Here is a 26,435-nt window from a genome sequence, read left to right as displayed (position 1 = left end):
CGGTCTTGGCCATGTTCAGTTTCAGGTGGCGGTTGGACATCCAGGCAGCAATGTCGGATAAGCAGGCCGATACTTTGGCCTGGGTTTCCGCAGTGATGTCAGGTGTGGAGAGATAAAGCTGGGTGTCGTCGGCATAAAGATGATACTGGAAGCCATGAGACGAGATCAGGGAGCCCAGGGAAGAGGTATAGATAGAGAAAAGAAGGGGTCCAAGGACAGAACCCTGAGGGACTCCGACAGAGAGCGGTATAGGGGTGGAGGAAGAACCATGAGAATGTACTCTGAAGGTACGATGGGAGAGATAAGAGGAGGACCAGGAGAGGACAGAGCCCTGGAATCCAAAAGAGGACAGTGTGTCAAGTTGTGATTGACAGTGTCAAAAGCGGCGGATAGGTCAAGGAGAATGAGGATGGAGTAATGACCTTTGGATTTGGCGAGGAACAGGTCATTACAGACTTTGGATAGTGCCGTTTCTGTCGAGTGAAGTGGGCGAAAGCCAGATTGAAGCGGATCGAGGATGGTATGAGAGGCGAGAAAATCAGTGCAACGGCTGTGAACGGCGCGTTCAAGTATTTTGGAGAGGAAGGGTAGGAGGGAGATGGGGCGGTAGTTGGAGGGACAGGTGGGGTCAAGTGAAGGTTTTTTGAGGAGAGGTGTGACAACAGCATGCTTGAAGGTGTCATGGACAGTAGCAGTGGAGAGAGAGAGGTTGAGGATATGACAGATGGGGGGGGGGGTGATAGTAGGAGAGATGGTGATAAGTAAGTTGGTGGGGATGGGGTCTGAGGAACAGGTGGTGCATTTCGAGGAGGAGAGAAGATGGGCGGTTTCCTCTTCGGTGATATCAGGAAAAGAGGAGAAGGAGGCCTGGGTTGATTGGTTGAGGGAGTGGGTGATAGGATGGAGAGGAGGAGAAGGTTTAGTGGTGAATTCGAGGTTGATCTTCTGGACCTTGTCGCGGAAGTAGTCTGCTAGTGATTGAGGAGAGAGTGAGGGGTGGGGGGTGGGAGCGGAGGGCACTTTGAGGAGGGAGTTGAGGGTGGCGAAGAGACGACGAGGGTTAGAGCTGAGGGAATTAGTCAAATGAGTGTAGTAGTCCTGTTTGGCGAGGAATAGGGAGGACTGGAAGGAGGATAGCATGAATTTGTAGTGAATGAAGTCAGTATGGGTGCGAGATTTCCTCCATAGGCGTTCAGCTGATCAGGAGCAGGAGCGAAGGTAACGGGTGCAAGGGTTAAGCCAGGGCTGGGGATTACTGCGCCTTGTGGGACGGGAAACAGATGGTGCAAGGGTGTCTAGGGCGGAGGAGAGAGAGGCATTGTAATTGGAAACAGCCTTGTCAACAGACTCGGAGGACGTGATAGACGGGAAGAGATCAGAGATAGTAGCGGATAAGGTGGGGGGGGTCAACAGCCTGGAGGTTCCTGGAGGTAGTGGTTAGTGTTGGGCGGGACTGAGGGGGAGGGTGATGAAGTGTAAATGTGATCAGGTGATGGTCAGAAATGGGGAGAGCAGAGACGCAAAGATTAGAGGGCGAGCAGGTAGAAGAGAGGACGAGATCAAGACAGTGACCAGATTTGTGAGTAGGGGTGGTGGAGCTCAGTTGGAGGTTGAAGGAGGAAGTGAGGGTGAGGAATTGAGAAGCATACGAGTCGGATGGGTTATCAGTGTGTATGTTGAAGTCACCAAGAATGAGGGATGGGGATGAGGGCTCAAGAAAAGCGGAGAGCCAGGCATCGAAGTCAGTAAGGAAGGAAGGAAGGAAGGGAGGGACTTATCAGGGGGGCGGTAGATGACTGCAACTCGGAGTGGTAGCGGGTAGAATAGACGGATGGAGTGGACTTCAAAGGATGAGAAGCAGTGAGACTGTGGTAGGAGGAGGGGTTGAAGACTGCAGGAGGGCGAAAGTAGTAGGCCAACGCCGCCACCGAGGCTAGTTGTGCGGGGCGAATGGGAGAAAAGGTATCCTCCGTGGCAGAGGGCTGCGACTGAGGCAGAGTCGTCAGGGGTGAGCCAGGTTTCGGTTAGGGCGAGCAGATGGAGGGAATGAGAGATGAAGAGATCATGGGTGAAGGTAAGTTTGTTGCAGATTGAGTGGGCATTCCACAGGGCACACGAGAAGGGGAGGGCGGAAGGGGGGAGGAGGGGAATGGAGATGAGATTGGAGAAGTCGCAGGAACGTTTGCATAGATGAGACGAGGACGAGGATATGTGTGGAGGACCTGGGTTGGGATTGATGTCTCCCGCGGATAGCAGGAGAAGGAGCAAGAGAGAGCGGAGAAGGGTGGGGGAGGTAGGGCGCCGAAGGCGGGATGTGCTGAGGAGGAATGGGGAAGGGTTGATGGCAGGAAGGAGGTGTTGGAGGTTGAGAGCTAGGAAAGAGGAGGAGGACAGTAGGGATGGTGAGGTGATGGGGGATAGGGGTAGGTAGGGTATTGCAGTAGTGAGCAGGACGGGGGGATGGGTAATGAGTTTGTGTGGTATAGCGCGGAGGGAGGGGGAAGAGATTGGGGAGGGATAGGGCGAGGAATAGAATGTGAATGGGGGCCATAGGTAGTGAGAGAGGTAGGGAGTGAGTGAGCAGGCAAGTTGGACAAGCTGGAACAAGCTGGATCAGGCGGGCTGGGATAAGTTCGATCAAGCGGGCTGGAACAGCTGGGGCAGGCAGAAGGCAGGGGGAAGCTGATCAGGCGGGCTGGAACAAGCTGGTGAAGATGGACTGGAACGGGCAGAAGCAGCATCAGGTGGGGTGGAGCAAGCTGGTGTGGATGGACTGGAAGCTGGATCAGGCGGGCTGGAACAAGCTGGTGCAGATGCGTATGCCTTGTAGCGCTATAGAAATGCTAAATAGTAGTAGTAGACTGGAACGAGCAGCGGAGGCTGGAGAAGCTGGATCAGGCTGGCAGGAGCAAGCAGGAATAGGCGGGCTGGAACAGTAGGAGCAGATGGCTGGAGAGCTGGATCAGGCTGACTGGAGCAAGCTGGATTAGGTGGGCTGGAACAGCTGGAGCAAGCAGGAAGAAGCTGGATCCGACGGAGCGAACTGGAGCAGGCAGATGGAGCAGATGGATCAGAGCAGGCAGGCAGATGGAGCAAGCAGGAAGAGCTGGATCCGACGGAGGCTGGAGAAGATGGGCTGGGACGAGCAGGAAGAGCTGGATCCGACGGAGGTTGGAGCAGATGGGCTGGGACGAGCAGGAAGAGCTGGATCCGACGAAGGCTGGAGCAGATGGACTGGGACGAGCAGGGGGAGCTGGGTCAGGCGGGCTGGAGCAGGCTGGATTAGATGGTCTGGAACAGCTGGAGAAGCTGGAATGAGCAGGGAGAAGCAGGATCAGGCGGACTGGAGCAAGCTGGATTAGGTGGGCTGGAACAGCTGGGGCAGGTGGCTGGAACAAGCAGGAAGAAGCTGGGTCCGACGGAGCGAGCCGGAGCAGGCAGATGGAGCAGATGGATCAGAGCAGGCAGGCAGATGGAGCAAGCAGGAAGAGCTGGATCCGACGGAGGCTGGAGAAGATGGGCTGGGACGAGCAGGAAGAGCTGGATCCGACGGAGGTTGGAGCAGATGGGCTGGGACGAGCAGGAAGAGCTGGATCCGACGAAGGCTGGAGCAGATGGACTGGGACGAGCAGGGGGAGCTGGGTCAGGCGGGCTGGAGCAGGCTGGATTAGATGGTCTGGAACAGCTGGAGAAGCTGGAATGAGCAGGGAGAAGCAGGATCAGGCGGACTGGAGCAAGCTGGATTAGGTGGGCTGGAACAGCTGGGGCAGGTGGCTGGAACAAGCAGGAAGAAGCTGGGTCCGACGGAGCGAGCCGGAGCAGGCAGATGGAACAGAGCAGGCAGGCAGATGGAGCAGATGGATCAGAGCAGGCAGGCAGATGAATCAGAGCAGGCAGGCAAATGGATCAGAACAGGCAGGCAGATGGAACAGATGGATCCGAGCAGGCAGGCGGATGGAGCAGATGGATCAGAGCAGGCAGGCAGATGGAACAGATGGATCCGAGCAGGCAGGCATATGGATCCGAGCAGGCAGGCAGATGGGGCAGATGGATCCAAGCAGGCAGGCAGATGGAGCAAATGGATCTGAGCAGGCAGGCAGATGGAGCACATGGATCAGAACAGGCAGGCAGATGGAACAGATGGCTCCGAGCAGGCAGGCAGATGGATCGGAGCAGGCAGGCAGATGTGGACTGGAACAAGCTGGAACGGGCGACCCGGAGCAAGCACCCTCCATCTCAATCCGCTCGTGGTTATCAGGAGTACAGTAGACTCAAATTTCATTAGGTCTGGTTTGCAACATTTTTGGGGGATTTCTGATCATGATGTATCAATATGGTACTGAAACTGAACTGCTCAGTTTTTCAAATTAAAATTTCTATTCTCTTAATCTTATTGCTGCAGATTGGAAGCCCAGTGTGGCCCAGCCTACTACAACAGAATCTTACTTATTGCCCCAATTATTATGCATACAGGTAATAGATACAATTCATGTGGATACAGGGATGAATTAATGAAAGAACATCCATATGCAGCAGGAATATTCTGTCAACTGAGGGAAAGTCATTCCTACAACAACAACTTTAGATCATTTTTTTCCAAAATGACTATTTACACGATGCGCATATTTGTTATAACATCATCCTGAAAAGGCTTTTAAAAAGTAAACTGCAGCGAGGGGTTACAGAGCATATGCTTTGGATGCGCTATCCTGATGATCTACGTACTGCAGACATGCAGAGAGCTGCTGTAAAGGAGGACACTCACATTCCTCTTTGCTCGGTGAAGGTACATTCGGTTCTGTCAAGAATTGCTGGCTGGAGTTAAAAGTCTGCGTGGTTAAAGAGGTATTATTATTGTTGTTTGTTTCTTCAGAAAACAAATCTGATTGGCTGTTGCTTGTGCTGGGGGTGGAGTCGTCATCAGGCTGCTTCTTCTGAAAATCTGTCACAACAAAGAAAATAATGAAAAGAATCAGAAACAAATCAGAATTATCAGTCTAGTGTACCAGCCCAAACAACTTCTTACTTGTTGATGTCCATTTTGATGACATCATCCAGCCATAACAGTGGTAGCCAGATGTCACCATTAGATCATCTTGAGTGTATTTTACAGATTCTTTATTAGGGTGGCTTAACAATAATACATTAGCTAATATTGATTGTGGAGCATCCTGTCCAAAAGGCCCTATGTCTGGTACAACTGTTATTTGTAATTAGATAGATTTGGGGTGGGGTGGGGGGAGGGGAAGATGACCTGTCTGCGCAAAACTTGGGTAAATTCAGCTAGTTGAGTGTTGACCACTTAGGGATTCAGCATTAAGGAGACATTAGGTCTTACCTGATAATTTTTGTTCCATTAGTCGTTCCCATTATTCCAGAACCTATGGGCTAGTTGTGTCTGTCAACCAGCAGGTGGAGATAGAGAACTGATAAGTGAGCTGAGACATCTCTCTTGGCATCCACTCTAGCTCTTCAATATTTACTCTATTTAAAAATTTACTTTCTGCTTAATCCATAATTCTTAGCAGAATACAAAATTACATACGTAATTTGAAAACAAACCAGAAGCCACATCATCATAACATAAAATAACTCACTAAACCAGTCCAAACCTTCAAAGACAGGTATGAAATCATCACCCCAACTGTAAGCATGCATAAACGAGCAGTAAGGATAAACTTTGAACAAACACAACAGCCTTACAAAGCTTGCTAACCTAATACTAATCTGAGAAGCAAATATGTGTGGACCTCTCTAATCTCAGGACAACTTGTAGAAAACAAGAGATATGCAGGAAGCACCATGCAAGGTGACATATGTTATTTGACCCATTAATTCACATCAACTAAAACATCTCAGAAACTTTTTTTTTTTGGGGGGGGGGGGGGGGCCTCTGAAATAGTTGAAACGACTATTGGAAAGAAAATGATCAGATAAGACCAAATTTCTCCTTCCATTACATAGCTTCCCCACTACTCCAGAACCTGTGGGATGATTGGAAGAGTGAGTGGGATCCTTGCGCTACCAGACTGCGGACTGAAGCCCCAAAATCGGCTTCGAAGCATGCTGCAACGTCCACCCTGTAATGCTCTGAAAAGGTATGCAGCGTTGAACATGTTGCTACCTTGCAAATATCCACTGGAGACAGGTAATCTACCCCAAGGATGCCATTGTACACCTTGATGAATGAGCCAACAAGACCTTAGGAGCATGTGTCCCCATAAGTAAGTAAGCTGACCCGATAGTCTCCTTCAACCATCTAACAACTGTGGGCTTGGAAGCCATGAGGCCAAGCCTCTACTTACCAAAAAGCACAAACAGTCTGTTTAATTTGTGAAACTCATTCGTGACTTCCAGATAACTGAGAACTCTATGCACATTGAGAAGTTACAAAGAATACCAAACTCCACAGATTGGTTGAGATGAAATGCTGATACCACTTCCAGAAGAAAGGAAAAAACCGTGCACAGGAAGATCCACGCCTCTGAAAAGCGGAGAAAGGGAACCCCGTCAAGAGAGCCTAAAGCTCCGAAACACTACATTCTGACAACAGCCACCAAGAACGTTGTCTTTAGTGTAAGATCTTTTAAGGAGGCCTACCGAGAGGATCAAAAGGCAGCTTCTGAAGAGCCTGAAGGACTTAATTAAAGTTCCACTCTGGATACAGTGTATGAAAGGAAGGCTACAAGCAGCCTGGTTCCCCGCAAGAAGCGAATGATATCCGGGTGAGCCGCACAAAACGTCTTCTGTTGTTGGCCCCTAAAATAGGCTAAAGACACAACCTGAAATTTTAGAGACTATAAGAATAGTATCCTGTTTTCAACAGTGGCCAATCTAGGTCACAAGTACCTGGCAGAAACCCAAATAGGAGCAACATTCCATGCTAACAATCCCAGGGCAAGCAGTGGCTTCCCCATGTGTGTCTCAATAGCCAACTTTTCCTCCAGGAACTTGTCCAAACCTTTTTAAAACCCAGATATGCTAACTGATGTTACCACATCCTTTGGCAAAGAGTTCCAGAGCTTAACTATTTGTTGAGTGAAAAATATTTCCTCCTATTTGTTTTAAAGGTGTTTCCATGTAACTTCACTGAGTGTCTCCTAGTATTTGTACTTTTTGAAAGAGTAAAAATCTATTCACTTCTACTCGTTCTACACCACTCAGAATTTTGTAGACCTCAATCAAATCCCCCCTCAAACATCTCTTTTACAAGCTGAAGAGCCATAACCTCTTTAGCCTTTCCTCATATGGGAGAAGTTCCATCCGCTTTATCATTTTGGTTGTTCTTCTTTGAACCTTTCCTAATTCCGCTACATCTTTTTTTTTGAGATATGGCAACCAGAACTGATTGCAGTACTCAACGTGTGGTTGCACCATAGAAAGATACAGAGAAATTATAGTATTCCTGGTCTTAGTTACCAATCCCTTTCCTAATAATTCCTAGCATCCAGTTTGCTTTTTTGGCTGCTGCCGCACATTGGGCAGAAGATTTCAGCATATTGTCTATGACAACACCTAGGTCTTTTTCTTCGGTGCTGAACCCCATGGCGGAGCTTAGCATCAGGTAACTATGATTTAGATTACTCTTCCCAATGTGCATCATTTTGCATTTGTCCACATTAAATTTCATCTGCTATTTGGGTGCCCAGTCTTCAAATTCCTAATATCTTCCTGCAATATTTCACAGTCTGCATGCGTTTTAATCATCTTGAATAGTTTTGTGTCATCTGCAAATTTAATCACTTCACTCGTTCCAATTTCCATATCATTTATAAATATGTTAAATAGAACTGGTCCCAGTACTGATCCCTACGGCACTCCACTATTCACCCTCCGCCATTGAGAGAAATGGCCATTTAACCCTACCCTCTGCTTTCTGTCCAATAACCAATTCTTAATCCACAACAGAACATTGACTCCTATGCCACGACTTAAATTTTCTCAGGAGTCCCTCATGAGGAACTTTGTCAAAAGCTTTCTGAAAATCTAGATACACTATATGAACTGGCTCACCTTTATCCACATGTTTATTCACGTGTTCAAGAAATAAAGCAAACTGGTGAGACAAGACTTCCCTTGGCTGAAACCATGCTGACTCTGTCCCATTAAACCATGTTTATTTATGTGTTCCACAATTGTATTCTTTATAATGGTTTCCACTATTTTACCCGACATCAACATCAGGCTTATCAGTCTGTAATTTCCCAGGTCACCCCTGGAACCCTTTTGAAAAATTGGCATCACATTGGTCACCTTCCAATCTTCAGATACTACAGATGACTTTAACGATAGGTTACAGATTAATAATAGCGGATCAGTAATTTCATGTTTGAGTTATTTCAATACTGTTGGATGCATGCCATCCGGTCCAGGTGATTTACTATTCATTAATTTGTCGATTTGGCTCAGTACATCTTCCAGGTTCACCGAGATTCCATTCAGTTGCTCCACATCATCACCCTTGAAAACCATTTTTGGTACACGTAGATATCTAAAACTTGTGGATGCACTCTTGCTATACAATCTGTGGACAATTGCACAATCTTGATATATGCCGGATATTTTATAAAGTAGCCTCAATAGCCCAGGGAACCATTAATTAGGACTCCACTGAATTGGCCTGTATCATGGGCTCCTCCTACTTTCCGAAAAAACATCCACAAGTAACAAAAAACTCCCTACTCCCTACTTCCATTTATTACTCTCTGTGGTGTAATGCACTCATAGTTATATTGATATTTGCATTAGATTACTAAAATACCCCTCTATCCGTTTTTTTGTTCACAAGATCTTTTTCTCCCTTGAGTAGGGAGTTTTTTGTTACTTGTGGATGTTTTTTTCGGAAAGTAGGAGGAGCCCATGATACAGGCCAATTCAGTGGAGTCCTAATTAATGGTTCCCTGGGCTATTGAGGCTACTTTATAAAATATCCGGCATATATCAAGATTGTGCAATTGTCCACAGATTGTATAGCAAGAGTGCATCCACAAGTTTTTGATATATGTTAGTGCACTCTAGACAATTTGAGATATTTTGACATGTAGATATCTTACATCTTCTTCTATAAAAACCAAAGCAAAGAATTCATTCAGTTTCTCCACTATGGATTTGTCCTCTCTGAGTACCCCTTTTGCTCCTTCATGATCTAACGGTTCCACGAATTCCCTAACAGGCTTTCTGCTTCTGATGTACCTGAAAAAGTTGTTACTATGAGCTTTTGCTTCTGCAGCAAGTTTCTCTTCATATTCTCTTTTAGTCAATTCTTTCTGAAGACCTGCCTGGAGAAATGCTAGGATGTGCGTGATCTGAGCAGAGAAGGGAAAATATCCACACTCAGAAAACCAGACCTTGAATGTTTTCCACACTCTCGCATATGGCATAAAGCAAGGTTGCACTGACCGAATCAGAATAACCTTTTCATCTCAACTGAGCCTTTTTTCAATGGCCAAGCTGTAAGACCAAAGGAGCACAGATCCTCCATAAGCACTAGACCTTGCTTCAGTAGGCCACATAGCTGTGGAAGATGGAGAGGATCCCCGTTCAGCAGTTGAACCAGGATGCACATTACAGCCTCCGCAGCCAATCCGGGGCTATGAGAATTATTCGACCCTGGTGCAATGTGATGCTTTTCAACATGCAGCCTACCATGGACCATAGTAGATGTGTCTCCAGCTAGGGCTGCAGTAGAGCATCAATCCCCACTGAGCCTGGTTGTTTCCAACAGCTGAAGAACTTGGGCACTTTGGCATTGCTTTTTGTCATCATCAAGTCCAGAAATGGAGAACCCCATCAGTCCACCATAAAATGAAAACCCTGGCTGGATAGTTCCCATTTTCCCAAGTCCAATCAGCACCTGCTCAGAAAGTTCGCCTTCACATTCAAGGACCCAACGATGTGAGCTGCCGAGAAGCAGATAAGATTTTTCTCCACCCAACTCATGAGGGAGGCCGCTTCCACTGCCATCGGACGGCTGCAGGTCCTGCCTTCCTTGTTGATAGAAGCCACTGCTGTTGCATTATTGGAGAAGAACCTATGCTCCCAACAGAAAGTGAGCGAAGTCACGTAAGGCATTCCGTACTGCCATGAGCTCCAAATAATTTATTGACCATAGACTTTTGTTCTGTCTAGGTGCCCTGTGTCAGATGGAACATGTAATAAGCTTCCCAACCCAACTTGTTGGCATTTGTTATCACCACCTTCCATAGTATTATCGGAACAGGAGCTCTAATGGTCAAATTCCTCGGTGACAACCACCACTGCAAACATCAGTGTCCAAGGAAGATGAATGCTGTATTTCTGTGACACTGGAGACCAACAGCTGAGAAGAGACTCCTGTAATGCCCGTATATACTAACGTAGTAAGTGATGGAAAATAAAGATCCTGAATGGTCCATCCAGACTGCACAAGTCATATTCATTATCAATTCAAGATTTAAATCAACAATAAACATGATATTATATACCTGATCATGGTCTTCCTTTGGTGTTTCTGGGACATAGACCATAGAAGTCCACCCAGCTTGTTCCTTATGTTCCAATTACTGGAGTTGCCGTCAAAGTCCACTCCAGCCTATCCAAATCTGTCAGGTCATCTTTAGGACAAAGACCGTAAAATTCTGCCTGGCACTGTCCTCACATTCCAAATTACTGGAGATTCCGTCAAAGCTCTCTCCAGCCCATCCTAAACCGGATCGCTATAAGCTGATGCAGACAGAGTCACCATCTAAGCAGCACTTGACATGCAAACACATGTAACCCTTTGAGTTTTGTTTTTATATCATTCAGTTTCCAATTAGAGATCCTCTGTGTTCATGGCATGACACCACTTCCATCTCTGCTATCACTGACTCCAGAACCTGAACATAGTCCCAGACCCTGGGGGTCTGCTTTGACTGAGAAGATGAATCTGTTGAATCAGCTTCAATCTCCTGAAATTCCGTGAGGAAGATCCTCTCCCTTGCTTTGTCAAATAGAATGCCCAGATACTCCATCTGCAATGGAGTTAGTCTGCTCTTTTTGAAAGTGGTCACCCAATGACTGCAGAAGAGCGACATTTTTGCCCTCACTGCCACACTGTCTGAATAGATGATGCACGAATGAGCTAGTCTAGATACAGATGAACTTTGATTCCCTGGTGCTGAAGGAAAGCCACCACCATTAACCCTAGTAAACGTTGGTGCCGTGGCGAGAGCGAAGTGCAAAGCCCTGAACTGGAAGTGATGGCCCCGAACCGCAAAACATAGAAACTTCTGATGCAGCAGCCATATGGGTATATGCAAGTAAACCTCCTTGAGAGGGAGGTGAGAAATTTCCTAGCTTGAATCGAGGCTATGACTGCTCTTAGCGTTTCCATGTGAAAGCAGAACACTCGGAGGCAGTGGTTTAGACCTTTGAGATCTAAGACTGGATGAAAGGTGCCTTCCTTCTTTGGGAAAATCCCCGTTCAGCCTGGGGAACTGGAACAATGGGCCAGAGCACCAGCAAGGAATCTACAATGGCCTGAACCTCAACCATCTTGGTTCCCTTTCAACACTAAGACTTCAAGAAGAGCGGAGCTACTGGATGAGACAACAACTTGTAACCGTCTGTAAGGATACCCAGAAGCCACTGGTCTGGCGTGATTTTTACCCACACCTTCCAAACCTCCTGAAGTCAAGCTCCCACTGGAGGAAGAGAAGTTGTTGTGAAGTTTGGGAGGCACTGGGTGCTCTAGTTGACTAAGATGACTTCCTGCCCACACAAAAGGAAGATTGGCATGCCTGAAAGCAGGACTTCTGACCATATTACTGACGACCAGGCTGGTACCATCTGTCATCTCGAAATCTAGATCAACAGCCCCCTGAAGACGGATGACCAGAGGCTTTCGGCTTATCCTCCAGCACCACTGTGGCTTTGTTTCCCCCAGTATGTTCACCAAGTTACTGACATTATCTCCAAATAACCACTTGCCCCAGAAGGGCATTTAACTAGACGTGACTTTGATGTTGCATCCGCTGCCCAATGCCACAACCAGAGTTGCTGACATGCCATGATAGCCAAAGACGTACTGCAAGCCGTAAGTAGCATTCGCCAAGTAGGTCTACCCCACTTCCACCTGGGTGTTATGGAGCCCATCTTGTGTTGCAGATTGCTGATGCCACTTCAGGCATGCTCTAGCCACAAACGGGCTGCACGATGTCGCCTGAAGGCCCAAAGATGCCACTTCAAAGGCTTGTTTCAGTGAGCCTTGTAGCTTCCTATCCTGTAGATAATTTAGGGCAATGCACCTGTTCAATGGAAAGGTGGCCTTGGTCACTGCTATAACAAGGAGGTTCACCCTGGAAAGCTTCAATTTCTCTTTCTCCTCCAGGACCAACAGCCATGACTCTTCCCACTCTCAGCCCTGCGTCCGGTGAGACCCATTCTGCTGTAATCAGGTCTTGAATGTCTAGATACCTCATGAAGGCCTTAGAAGGACCTCTAAGTCCACTCATGATCGATGAAGATGGAACTCCTGACACCGAAGCAGAAGTTTCCTCACTGGAAATCAGCACCAATTTCTCAGAAATAAGAGTACTGAGCTCCTCTTTATGAAAGAACTTCAGTCGTTTCGGGTCATTCCCCTCCTCAGGAGAGCGCTCTGCCTAATCTAACGGCTCCTTCAATGATGGCTCCTCTGAACAGACCAAGGCCACATCAGATAAGGAGAAAGAAAGCAGGGACAGACCTCCAGGAGTGGGCAGATGAGGTTCAACGAGATCTCTTGGAAGTCAGAGGGGCAAGAAACTGAAGCACCTTGCAGCAACTCTAACTGCACCTGCTTCAGTATATATTCCTGGTGTAAAAGCAATATAAACTCTGAAGAAAACAAAGATCCCGGATGCACCTGAATGCTTTGTTGGGCCCGGAGGTTGTAAAATGGCGATTTCACTCTGCACGTGATAAGACAAAGGGAAAGGGAAATGGGACTTTATATACCGCCTTTCTGTGGTTTTTTGCAACTACATTCAAAGTGGTTTACATATTATATTCAGGTACTATTTGTATCAGGGGCAATGGAGGGTTAAATGACTTGCCCAGAGTCACAAGGAGCTGCAATGGGAATTGAACTCAGTTCCCCAGGATCAAAGTCCACTGCACTAACCACTAGGCTACTCCTCCACTCAGTCAGCCCAGACAAAATGGTGCCTGCTTCTACGCTGTCCTGCATCAAACTGCGCACCCAGCCTGCCAGCGAGCCCAAATTCCTTGGCATATTCAAATGCTGTGCCAAATCCGAAGAAGTGCTGCGACTGATCATTTCCTCCACGTCCCGTGGGATTCCTAGCTTGTGAATACTGCAAAGCCACGCCGCCGACTGGTGGATCCCACAGCAGGAAAACTGCATAACTGTCTCTGCAGGAGTTGCCATTCAACTTCACTGGCACAAGCACAGCACACAGTCCCAAGCGGTGAGTCAGGATCCCTCCCCTGCACCCAGTAGAACTTGCAGCCCTCCAAGTGGTTCTGAGTCAAACTTTAGTCGTACCTACCCTGCAGTTGCTCCCCCCAAGCTTAAAGTTTCCACAAGTCTTACTCCAGATGAGAAATAATCAGGACTGATACTCTGTCCCACACTCTCCAATAAACCTCTTTTCTTCTTTTTTTTAATGGTTATTCTGGTGGAAAAAGAGAGCTCCACAGGAAACACGGGAGAGGTGACGGGAGGGAAGAAGTAGATTCGCAAAGCACTAGAGACAGGGATCTGAAGACCTAAAGAAATGAATCTGCAGACTCAAGCCACCCGCAAAGCTCAAATGGGAAGCAGCTAACCAACTGGACCAGGAGCAAATCACTCAGAACCGGAGGCTGAAAAGTGTGTCTATCCACCTGCTGGAGGTAGAAAATTCTGAGGAGCTGGATTGGATGCCAAGAAACAGATGTCTTAGCTCAGTTTTCAGTTCTTTATCTCCACCTACCCCACAGGCTCTAGAATAGTGGGAAGCTATGCAATGGAAGAGGGTAATTTTAGAGAGTCATTTTTTTACTAATGGCTAATAGCACTAGGTGTAAAATTACACACAATGGCATGAACACGTATACTGTAAGTACTATTAGGTATGTGGTCTGGGCAGAGCTCAAATGAACATGCATTGATTACAAAATATGCTAATCTACACATGTATTTGAGAACTTTATATGTGAGCATTTAAATCAGCGATGAGACTGTGTTTCCAGTTCTAAGGAACATCACCAGAGGGATGACCAGTAGGGAACCCCAAGAAAGGCTACCAATGCCATACAGTCTGAGGGTAAATTTGAAGTTTAAGAAGAGGCTGTTCTATCATAATAGGCAAGGGAAAAATGCACACTAGATCAGCCAGCAGTTTCTACCCCGCCATCTAGATCTCTATTTTGAGAGAAAAGCAAATGACTTATGGTGGAGTTCTAACTCACTCTGAGCTACCAGAGAAAAGGTACGAGTGAAATTCAAATAAAAACAAATTCTTTTTAAAATATATCTATCTAAAATGTTTTGAACACAGAACCTGTCCCATACTCAGGGAAGGGAAATGTCTAGTCAGAGAACTGTATGGGTTGTGCAAACCCTGCTCTCTAAGTCACTCTATTCAGTCAAATTCCAAAACATGTGTCCATTTTAACACTTTTTTTTCTCACACTTTCATTCATGTAACCCCTACTAGTAAACATCCTTGGCTTAAAGGCCAGTAAAAGCTGCTATCCTTATTCAGGAATGACATTCCCTGAAAGTTTGCTAATCACGACACTAGAATGCAAATTCAATAGGACCCAAAGAATCCCATAGAGAGAAACTGTTGTGTCCTCAGAACCAAGGCCTGATATGTCATTCATGAAAACAATTAGCAAAGAACTTTTTTCTCCTTACTCTGACCCTAGCAGTTGAGGGAAACATGCTTTTAGTTTAAGTGCCTTCTTCAGGATTTAACAACTTTGAATAAGTCTGTGTCATCAGTAAATTTAATTACCTCACTCATTATTCACGTTTCTAAATCATTTAGAAATATGTTAAGCAGCAGTTCCAGCACAGACCCCTGGGGAACCCCACTATTTACCTTTGTCCTTTAATATATATATATATTTTTTTTTATTACATTTGTACCCCTTGCTTTCCCACTCATGGCAGGCTCAATGCGGCTTACATATTATATACAGGTACTTATTTGTACCTGGGGCAGTGGAGGGTTAAGTGACTTGCCCAGAGTCACAAGGAGCTGCCTTGTGCCTGCAGTGGGAATCGAACCCAGTTCGCCAGGACCAAAGTCCACCACTCTACCCACTAGGCCTTTAACCATAATCTCTTGCTTTCTAATCTTTTAAGCGTAAATTAGACCTTATCTGCTAATTTTCTTTCCTTTAGTCCCTCCGGACCGGCCCAGAATGTGACTGATGGGTTGTGCACGCCTTCCAGCAGGTGGAGACTGAGAAAAAAAACTGTGCCTCTAGCCGGCCAATAAGAGCCCTTGCCAGCTAGAGAAAGATCCAGTAATAAAGTACCAAAGCAGAAGGAAAATCAAAGAAGACATAGAGAACCTGTGCATCCAAAAACCTGAGCAGCCACCAGCACATTGCCAACAACGGGTGTGTGCCTGCAAACATATCACGGTCCTTCATAAGGGACGTTTAGTTCCATTTTCTTTGTTTTTGTTTACATATATAGACTAAGAAACAAACAATACAGCTCCTAACAAATCCATATCTCTGAAGGGAGGGATCTGGGCCGGTCCGGAGGGACTAAAGGAAAGAAAATTAGCAGGTAAGGTCTAATTTACGCTTCCTTAGCATCCCTCCGGACCGGCCCAGAATGTGACTGATGGGAAGTAACAAAGCAGTGAAAATATGGGAGGGACCCTAGTATCCCCGCTGACAAAAATACGCGCTCCAAAAGGAATCTGCCGACGACTGGGGACGTCGAAATGTCAGAGCTTAGAAAAAAAGGAATGCAGAGACAACTAGAGCGCCACCGTATCACTGACTACAAGACAACCTGATCAGTTACAGAATGAACGATTAGATGCAGAAATCAGTACTTAAAATCATCGAGGAAAAATAGGGGTTAGAGACCATGGAATCCCGTACGCCTATCTTAAAACAGAACAAACGATAAAACCGACGTTATGTAATCAGAAGAATGAAAATAGTTTAATGTCCATTTAACATCCAAAGACTTCAAATGTCACTGATCCTCCGAGCCGGAAAATAATCTAACCCAGGCAATACCACCAACTGAGAAACATAAAGGTAATATACCAGTCTGGGAAGAATGGAAGAAACTGACCGGAACAGTACACAATCGGAACAGAAGTCCAAGAAAAGCGATGTACACGAACACGCTTGCTACTGCGAAACTCGACTAGCTGAAGCAACGACCAGCAAAAATACTGTCTAGTAAGTCAAGTGTTTCAGAGAACAGGACGAGAAAGACTTGAAAAGAGGCTTAATAAGAACTCTAAGCACCAAACTCAGACCCCAACAAGGCAAAGAACAGTGCCAAGGAAAAGAAGGAGATTAAACGCGCTAAAAAAACACACCACCGCTAGAACACTAGCTAAATACCTCCGCTGGAAAACATCCCAAAAGGACGAGAAAAAACGGAACCTGCACCTTAAGAGAAGCCAAATGGAGACCTTAAATCAAGCCCCTGTACAAAACTGGAACATGACGTACCAGAAGCATGAAAAGAAGGTTGGTGCAAGAACCTTAGCCTGTCCTCAAATATCCTCCAAATGCGCTCATCAAACAAAGAAGTGCGCTCCGCAAACAGAGAAGAAATGAACTGAGAAAAATAACCTTTCTTAAACAACTTAGCCGAATCAAGAGCCAGGCCACAATACAACATTGATCCGGATTCGGATGAACGACAGGACTCTGTGAGAGGAAAAAAAGCACCTCACTGGACCAGACGCCTGAAAGAAAGGTCCACTAGAAGACGTCCAAAAAAAACCCCGGCATACCATGGTCTTCGAGAGGAGAGACATTAAAATTAGACGTTCTTTGTGCGTCTCACCCTTCTAAAAGAAGACCCGTATCAGAAGACAAGGAGGAAAGGCATACCTTAAACCGGCTGACCAGCACAGAAAACAAATGTCCATGCCCTGCGCTTTGAAATGCTGATGATGACGGAAAAAGGAAAATTGCATTGCTAGCACAGGCAAACCAATCTAACTTGGGAGACCCCCACCGATCTAGAAACAGCCGCACCCCCACTTAAGTTGGCGACCACTGTCTGAAGACGAGCCTGTGACGACAGAGCAAATCTACTTGAACCTTGAGGACACCTGCTACAGGAGCCGCTGAAAGAGTTACCAGATGAACCTGCAGCCCTTGAAACAATAGCAATGGCTTTCGCCCCAAAAACAGAGTCGTCATTCCTCTTTGTGGAATGAAAAAATATACGACCGCTGCAAGATAGCCCGAGATTACCCGAACTACGCAGCCTGCCAGAATAAGAAGAACCCTCTGCAGTGGCAGACGAAGCGGTCTGGTCCCCAACTGGTCTAATTGAAACTAATGAAGAGACAGAGACTCTGAACAAACCGCTTAGAAAATGAGCTCCCCAGCAGAGGAGACTGACATCCGCCGAAATCACAGACTAACAGAGCTGTGAACATCCGCCGAAATCACAGACTAACAGAGCTGATCCAAATGCATACCTCTGGTCAAAATAAAGTACCAAAGTCACCCAAGCAGACTGGGCTTGACCTGGAACAAAAGAATCAAAGACTGATGAAGGGAAACCTTCGGAGATAAACATCTGGGGAGTTTCGACCTCTGAAGAGACTCCAGGAGAATCCTAGAGCAAGGCACCGCATCGATCAGTACCGCCATGATTCCTCAAAACCTGAAGTAAACAATCTCTTTCTGACGGAGACAAATTCTGCTCGGAAAGACGAAGTTTAGTCTGGAGCCTGAGAACTCAAGATGACAGAAAAAACCGTCGACTCTGGCTTAAGGAGAATCTAACGCTCAGCTACTGTATCTACTAAAAGGTAGAAGACAGATCTTTTGCGGAACAACTACCCAAGGTCGGTACTGCAAGAATTTTGCCCCCCCCCCCCCCCCCCCCCCCGAGCTGTTACCAGAAGACTCTTGTGGGAAGAATTTGCCCAGAACAACCAATCGCCCAAATGAAAATGCAATAAAATGCCCTTCGTTGAGAGAGCCGCCTCTACAACTACCCTGACTTTGGTAAACGAAGGAAACAAACATGTGCAGGACGAATAGAAATGTAGAAGCAGACTTCTGAAAGAAAGGAGAGAAGTCAGAAAATCACATGACCTCACTGCGACAATGAGAAGCCGCAAAGTTCCCCTTTGAAATAGGGCAGCTAAAGGTCTTGAGCGACCGGCATGAGATCTAAAATCGAATAGAAAATGGAGGAGCAACCTTGGTACTGGAGCGCCCGAGGGCAAGAAATTGCTCAAAGGTCCGGATGCCTGTAGAGAACCTCTCTGACGGCCACAAGTTTGAAGCGAGCACTGGAAAGAGACTCTTGAGCAATCTGATATGCTTACTCTACTCACATAATCTGCAATATGCAGCAATTCAAAGAGTAGACTCGCCTCCCTTGAAATGACGCCAAGCAAGCGCCTACAAGAAGCAGCGGCTATACCTGCACCCTTGCATTGCCCAGAGCAGGAAAAGTAAATGAGAAGTATCTGACAGCAGGAAGACCCATAAAAGCCGACCAATACTAGAATGCTATAAGCGGTATAACTGCTGAAATTGCCTGAAACCAGCCCCTAAACTTTAGGTGACCTATAGCAAATAACTTCCATACAAATCAGAATTCCCAGAGAAGAAACTGGAAAACGCTACAGAATAACAGTGCTCACCTCCTAAAACCAAACTAGAAATTTAGCGGATAGTCGGAGCAGAAGTGAGAATTGCTGGAGACCGAACGCCACACTTGGTGATCCCTACAGATTGGCCTAGAGTGACAGCACCTATGCTCTTAGAATCTCAATCAGCTTGGATTGTAAGAATGTGATCAGCCAAAAAAAAGGAGACTTGAAGCCCTACCTCATTGGACCGACTTGGCTAATTCAGAAAAAGAGCTGGCTCAGAACCAGATAAATAGCAGTAGTAGTTAAGTACCAGCTGAGCACTCATTCTCAATGTCACTGTCTGGCCATGGCCCAGCATTGGCCAAAAGTCATATGAAAAATTATATACTGAAGTTGGAAACTGCATCAAGAACTTCTCATGCCAGAAAAATGTCACCCCACCAGAAAGTGGATAAAAGGAGGGGGGGGGGGGGGGGAAGGGGAGAGGAGGAGAGGAGGAGAGGGAGAGGAAAAAATAAAGTTCCAAATAACTGCTTATACCTATACCGCTGTGCAGAAGGGGAGCATGATAAGACTACAACTAAAGTGGCAACTTGCAGAGCTGTATAACACTAGGAAAAATAAAAATACAGATAGAAACTATATATACATATATTCCTTTTTTTTTTTCCATAAGGATGCCCTGCTACACATGCCTTAAAGCAATCCGTGTTTGAAACAGCACAGATTGAAAAGATATCCCAAATATTCCGGTTGGGAAATTAGAGACATGAGCTCTGCCTCCTTTATTGGAAAGAAGTTCTCCTTGCTGTTTTGCCAACGTTGTAATCGCACCGAACAGGGACTGCCATTTTGTATGTTGACAGCGCTGCGTATGCCTTGGAGCGCTATAGAAATGATAAACAGTAGTGGCACTACAGAGAAAAACTATGTAAAACGCTGCATGACCAGCTAGGTTCTGACCATCTTTACACGACGGACCTCCACGGTACGGGCGGCCTATATAAGGAGCCTAAACAGGGAGAAAATCCCCTCAGCTGCAAACTTCAGCGCCGTACACAAAGCAGCAGGCTCTCTGCTTTAGAATGCTGACATCCGACATTATTATCTCCAAAATGGCGGAAAATCGGAACCGAAGAAAACGCGACTAGAGGCAGAACACTGGAGATGGACTCGGACACACACACACAGTTGCTTCTAAAACGCACCGCTGACAAAAACCGCGGCGGAGTTCGTCGACATAGCGAAAACAAAATACAAGAAACAGAAACAGCTGATCAAGAAAACATCTGATCGCTCTAGAGCAGGCCCTGCTCGTTTTTACTGCCTACAACCGGCTCTGCCAAGCCAGCAGACCAGGAAGCTCGCTGCTTACATAGAAAATATTATGTATCTTTTAGATTTAGTAGCTGCCTCTCCCATCCTCCAAAGTCGCCCCCCCCTTGAGGCGCTTGAGGGAAATCTTAATTTTGCTTGCCAAATTGAATCACAAACAGCAATGCTGCAAATCACGGAGCCCAAAGTCCGGATTTTCTTCTTCTTCTTTTTTTTTTTTTTTTAAAGAGCAGCTGCCTCTCCCTGCCTCTACAGTTCTTCCCATGAAGAGCTGGAGGAAATTCACAGGAGTCAGACTGTTCCAGACAACAGACTGCTACTTAAAGCATCCCAACATTAAAATAATGCTTTCTCATCAGGGAGGAATAGGGGGGAGGGACTCGGCCTTCCGAGTGTGACACCCCCGAGGCTAATAAAGAGACCCCCATGGACCTCAGCCTCTAAGAGCAGGTTTTTTTTTTTAAATTTAAAATGCACAGGAAGACAAGAGAAATTACCACAACAATGAAATAAAGCTTAATGTAAAAAGAGAAAAGACCAGAAAAAAGTTTGAGACTGAAGGGCTCACCACCTTCCACCTGCTGGAGACTGAGATTACTGGATCTTTCTCTAGCTGGCAAGGGCTCTTATTGGCTGGCTAGAGGCACAGTTTTTTTCTCAGTCTCCACCTGCTGGAAGGCGTGCACAACCCATCAGTCACATTCTGGGCCGGTCCGGAGGGATGCTAAGGAACCAGTTCTTAATCCACAGTGGGACACTGCTTCCTATCCCCATAACTTTCTGATTTCCTCAGGAGTAGTCTATGAGGTACTTGGTCAAATGCCTTCTGTAAATCCAGATACACATCAACCGGCTCACCTTTATCCACATGTTTATTCAGCCCTTAAAAGAAATGTGGCAGATTGATAAGGCAACATTTCTCTGGACTAAATCCATGTTGGTTTTGCTCCATTAATCCATGCCTATCTATAAGTAGGAAAGGCGAGATCTGAAGGATACATTTAAATACCTCTATAGTATCAATGCACAGAAGGCTGGCCTCTTTCAATTGAAAGGAAGCTCTGGACAAGGGGGCATAGGATGAAGGTAAAAGAAGACAGACAGGCATAACTTAAAGAAATATATCTTTACAAAGAGGGTGGTAGGTGTATGGAACGACCTTTCAGTGGAGGTGGTGGAGATAAGGACTATCTTAATTCAAGAAAGCATAGGGGACAAGCACAGAGGATCTGTTTGGGAAAGGAAGGGAACGTAAAGCTTCATTGGTAATGATGGGTAAACCGGATATACTGTAATGCTCTGTACACTGGCCAAACCAAAAGGGCTTGTATCAGCTCCAACTAATTCAGAATGCTGCAGCACAACTGATAGAAGGCTGCAAGTGGCGTGACCACATCATGCCCTTCCTGCAAAAGCTACACTGGCTACCAGTACCTTACAAAGCTAAATTTAAAACTCTTGTCTGATTTTCAAGGTCCTCAGACAAAATGAGCCAGAGTACTTAAAGAACATTAACCCTTTACATATCTTTAAGACCTCCAAGGTCCTTTCAAGGATCATCACTATCTGTACCCTCATCAAAAGAAATTGTACGACATGATACCTGCCAACGAGCCTTCTCAGGAGTAGCCCCACACTCTGGAATTTACTCCCAGAGAGGGGCTATGTATAACTCAAGATTACTTCAGGAAGCAGGTGAAAGCCTGGCTCTTCTCCCAAACTTTTAATACATAGGGTGACTGACTATACACCCACTATGCACCTGGACTAGCTTGCTACACGTTCTGTAACTTAGATCAGTTCCTCGCCTCTTGCTTAACTATAGAAAGAACTTGCCTTGATTTTAGCTAACCATCAAATTATCCCACTGTACCACGCATCTTGTTCCCATCATATACCTGCTCTTGGTCCCTCAGATATATGGGAAGCCTATTGTAGAAAATCTTTAGCATCATGTTAGTTGAATGTTCTAATGCATGCTTATTAGGTGTATCATTAGTATTATGCTAACACTGCATTATATCTCCAAACTGCCCAAAATACTGCGGCCAGATCATATTTGGAAAAACCAAATATGAAAGTGCAAAACCCTTAAGAGAGAAACTTCACTGGCTCCCACTTAAGGAACGTATTGCATTCAAGATCTGCAAAATGGTACACAAAATCATTCACGCAGACGCCCCAATCTACATGCTAAACCTTGTGGACCTACCTCCCAGAAACGCCTCAAAATCATCCTGCAAATTTCTTGACCTGCACTTCCTCAACTGCAAGGGACTAAAATACAAGACGATGCATGATACCACCTTCTCCTACATGAGCACGAAGTTATGGAACCCACTACCTAGAGACCTGAAAACAATCAACAAAACAACTATTTTTCGCAAATCCCTCAAGACGTATTTCTTCAACAAAGCTTACAATGAAAACCCAGAACTGTACTAATCCACCTCTGAAAACCCATTGTCTATGAAAACCCATCGTTTAATATTCCTACTAAATTCCTTCCTTCTTCTCTCTACTTCTTCCCCTAATTAATCTCTGCACAACAATAATTGCACCTGACATCCAGGATTAACTGTGTATAACAAAACTATGTAAGCCACTTTGAGCCTGCAAATAGGTGGGATAAGGTGGGATACAAATGCAATAAATAAATAATAAATAATATTTTAATTTCAGCACTGTTAAATGTGTATATTTTTGATACTGTTTCACAGTAGTTCTATTATTAGGTTTCAATTTACTGTTTTCAAGTTTACCTCATTTATTGTATTTATGTTTATTCTTGGTTATTTTTACTAATGTCATGCGGTTAACAAAATTGTAAGCTTTATGTTAAACTGTACCTGCTGTACACCACCTTGGGTGAATCTCTTCATAAAGGTGGATAATAAACCTCAATCAATCAATCAACAAATAAATAAATGTATGGTCCTTTTCTATTGTCATTTTCTTTGTCTGTATATTTTTATCATCTGTTCTGTTGGTCTTTTCAAAAATGATCAATGTGGATACTAGGGCTGTACAATGATGAGTGGAGCATGAAAGCATTAAATCTATATTTTATGGCACATTAAGAAAAAAAAATTATCCTGTGAAAATGAGATGTGTAGGGAAAACAGCAGATTCTACAAAACAAATGAAGCACTACTGTACCAAATAAAATCTTTAGCTAGTTCACACGACAGGAAAGCAGGTGCTAAGCATTCAGAGAGACTACACCCAACATGACAAAAACAAATTTTATATAGATATCTATATCTATATATATCTATATCTATAGATATCTATATATATATCTATATCTACACACACACACACGCAGATATGGGCAGACTACAGAAACTCCTGGAAAAGCATCACTTTCTTTGACTCTGAAATCCTACTTTTGTTGTATTAGTAGTGAAATCATTTTGAACTCCATTCAAGAGAAAGATATTTAATAGTAAGAGGGGATCTTTTTAAATATAATGTTATGATCTGTTAGAGGCACAGCTGCCAATCGTTTAGTTAACAGATGGCAGAGTCATCCCCGGAACAGATGGCTACATCACAGACAGCAGAAACATTGGGGTAATAATTCATTAAAATGTTTAGTGCAAAGATCCCACTGCCTCCAGGATGAGTGAAATACAGCACCATAGCAGGCATGGCAAGTCACACACATTTGTGCCCCTTCTCACATGCATTCTGGCTCCAGGCTTGGGGTGCCTCTCACCTTTCCTTCCCTCTCTCTCCCTCCCAAGTCCAGCCAGCATCTCGCTCTCTCTTTTCTAGCCCTACGCTCCTTCCAGCATGTCTCCCTCATCCCCCCCCCCCCCCCCGGTCCTTAAAACTTGCATGAATCAGCAAGTATGGCACTCTGCATCAGGCTGTTCCTCTGTTCACGCCTCCTCTAATGCAATTTCCTGTTTCTGTGAGAGCGGGATATCAGAGGAACAGCCCAATGCAGAGTACCATACTTGCTGCCACCGATGGGCATAAGTTTGAAGGACCGGGGGGGAGGGGTGGAGATGAATGCTGGACTCGGGCGCCTAGAAGTAGACAGTAGATGCTGGTTGGACCCGAGAGGGAGAGAGGGAAGGCCCCTGGAGGTGGGAAAGAAAAGGTAAGACACATCCCGAGCCGGCAGCCAGACTGAATGTGAGGAGGGTACATGTATAGGAGGTGGAGGGGGGGGACAGGAGACAGATGCTGGTGAGAGAGAGGGGGCAGACACTGGATGGAAAGGGGGACAGAAAAAGGACAGGCTGGATGGAAGGGGGGGGGGGAAAGAGGACCCAACCTGGATAGAAAGGGGTAGATGCAAGATGGAAGGGGGGAGAAATAGGGCAGATACTGGATGAAAGGGGGAGGTGAAGACAAGAGAGAAGGAAGGGAGATGCTTGACCTGGGGGATGGAAGGAAGGAGGAATACGGGGAAAAGCTGACTAGGAGGAGAAATAGGACAGGGACATAGAGATGTGATCCTGGACATGGGGAGGGGAAATAGGGATGCAGGTGACAAGAGCAAGAATAAAGATACGGAGAGGGGATATGCTCAACATGAAAGGAAGAAAGGGGCACAGACACAGAGGTGAGTTGAATGATGGGCATAGACCAGGAGACCCTGACAAAAGTTAAGAAAAGACAGAAGAAAGAGGAAACTAGAGACCGGGACCAGTGGAGGAGTGGCCTAGTGGTTAGGGTGGTGGACTTTGGTCCTGGGGAACTGAGTTCGATTCCCGGCACAGGCAGCTCCTTGTGACTCTGGGCAAGTCACTTAACCCTCCATGGCCTGCCGCATTGAGTCTGCCATGAGTGGGAAAGCGTGGGGTACAAATGTAACAAAAATAAAAAAAAATAATTAAAAAAATAAAATGACCAGACAACAAAGGTAGAAAAATGAGTTTTATTTATTGATTAGACTATGTTAGCTGTTGTAATGTACACATATATATATATGCCAGAACTGGTATCAGACTTGCCTAGAGCCTGCAAGAAAAACCTCACCTCACTGGCCTTCAATCTCCAGCATACCAGTAGTAAATCTCCAAGCTTCGGGATGGGCCACCCTTGGGGTCTCTGCCATAGGCACACCAGAATCCTTATGCATTACAGCATATAGCATGCCACTCTGAGCTGTTTTAACATGAGGCCACTCAAACCAAAAGCCATCTAATTTTAGCCTTTTTATGTTGATTCAATTATTGTGCTTTTCCTTTAAGTTACCTCTTGCTCCAGTAGAAGAGGTGTTGCTATGTTAATTGAGATGCGTAACTAACTATGGAATGCTCTACCTACAGACCTGAAAGCTAATGACGAAATAATTAACTTCCGCAAATCCCTGAAGACTTATCTCTTCCAAAAGGCCTACAAGGAAAATACATAGCCTACAAAACTACTTCAACAATCCACACAGTTACCGCAGTTCACCTCTAACCTACCTAACACTTTCCGTCTATCCTCCCTTACCTAATCTTTAAACGGTAATAACTGTATTTGTTATCATGAAATGACTATGCCTATCTTCTCTTACCAACATTCAAACTATAAGAAAACCTGTTATCATGAAATGATTATGTCATAACCACACTCTGCAAGCCACTTTGAGCCTGCAAATAGGTGGGAAAATGTGGGATACAAATGCAATAAATAAAATAAATAACTAGGCAACAGTCTTGGTTTCTCCTTGCAGTTTCAAATCATCATCCATCCAGATTAGTGACATGTTTCTGGAAAGGATCCTTCGGTATTCCTCCAAATATGAGACAGAAGTGCTCATCATTTAGGACTAAGGGCCTATCTATTTAAAGGTGTCACCACAGACAAACAAGGAAAGAAATTCATTAGGAAATATGACCATGAGTAAGCAAGTGATTCACTTTTCACAAGACCACATCTGGAACACACAGGTCTGATCAGATGCACAAAACAGGCTATTTTCATGCAACACGTTTCATGGATGCTCCATTTGAAGTCCTACACTAACACCACAGATACATGCACTAAGGCAAGGTGTCTGAAAAAATAACACCAAACCTACCTCATGGGCAGATGATTGAAAGTCCCGTGCTGTTCCAAACAGCGCTCTAAAAATAAAGCTGGAACAGCGCAGGGCTTTACCGCCCCTATGATCAGAGATAATAGAATGCAAATTTAAGCACGTCTCTCATCATAGGGTAAAGTGTGGGAGCATTGTGCCTGAATCCTCCCGCACTTGTTTGACAGGTCTGGGCTGTCAAAAGCCCAGACCTGTCAAACACGGGGCTGGAGGTCTATGGGACCACCAGAACCCTAGTACCCCCACCTCAAGCCAAGCGACATAGGGGC

The 26,435-nt window shown here is 45.5% G+C and overlaps 1 protein-coding gene across 1 annotated transcript in view; it reads right to left on the bottom strand.

Moving 5' to 3' along the window:
• ZFAND3 (zinc finger AN1-type containing 3) overlaps positions 1–26,435 on the bottom strand; it is a 481,002-nt gene that overhangs the window by 186,763 nt on the left and 267,804 nt on the right. The window contains exon 3 of the mRNA XM_030195765.1: positions 4,766–4,942. Within this exon, the coding sequence (XP_030051625.1) occupies positions 4,766–4,942 (177 nt within the window). The remainder of the gene's footprint in view (positions 1–4,765; positions 4,943–26,435) is intronic.

This window comes from Microcaecilia unicolor, chromosome 3 (assembly GCF_901765095.1).
Source record: "Microcaecilia unicolor chromosome 3, aMicUni1.1, whole genome shotgun sequence".
Lineage (NCBI taxonomy): Eukaryota > Metazoa > Chordata > Amphibia > Gymnophiona > Siphonopidae > Microcaecilia > Microcaecilia unicolor.
Note: the sequence above shows the minus strand (reverse complement) of the source record. Positions and strands in the feature narration are given on the sequence as shown.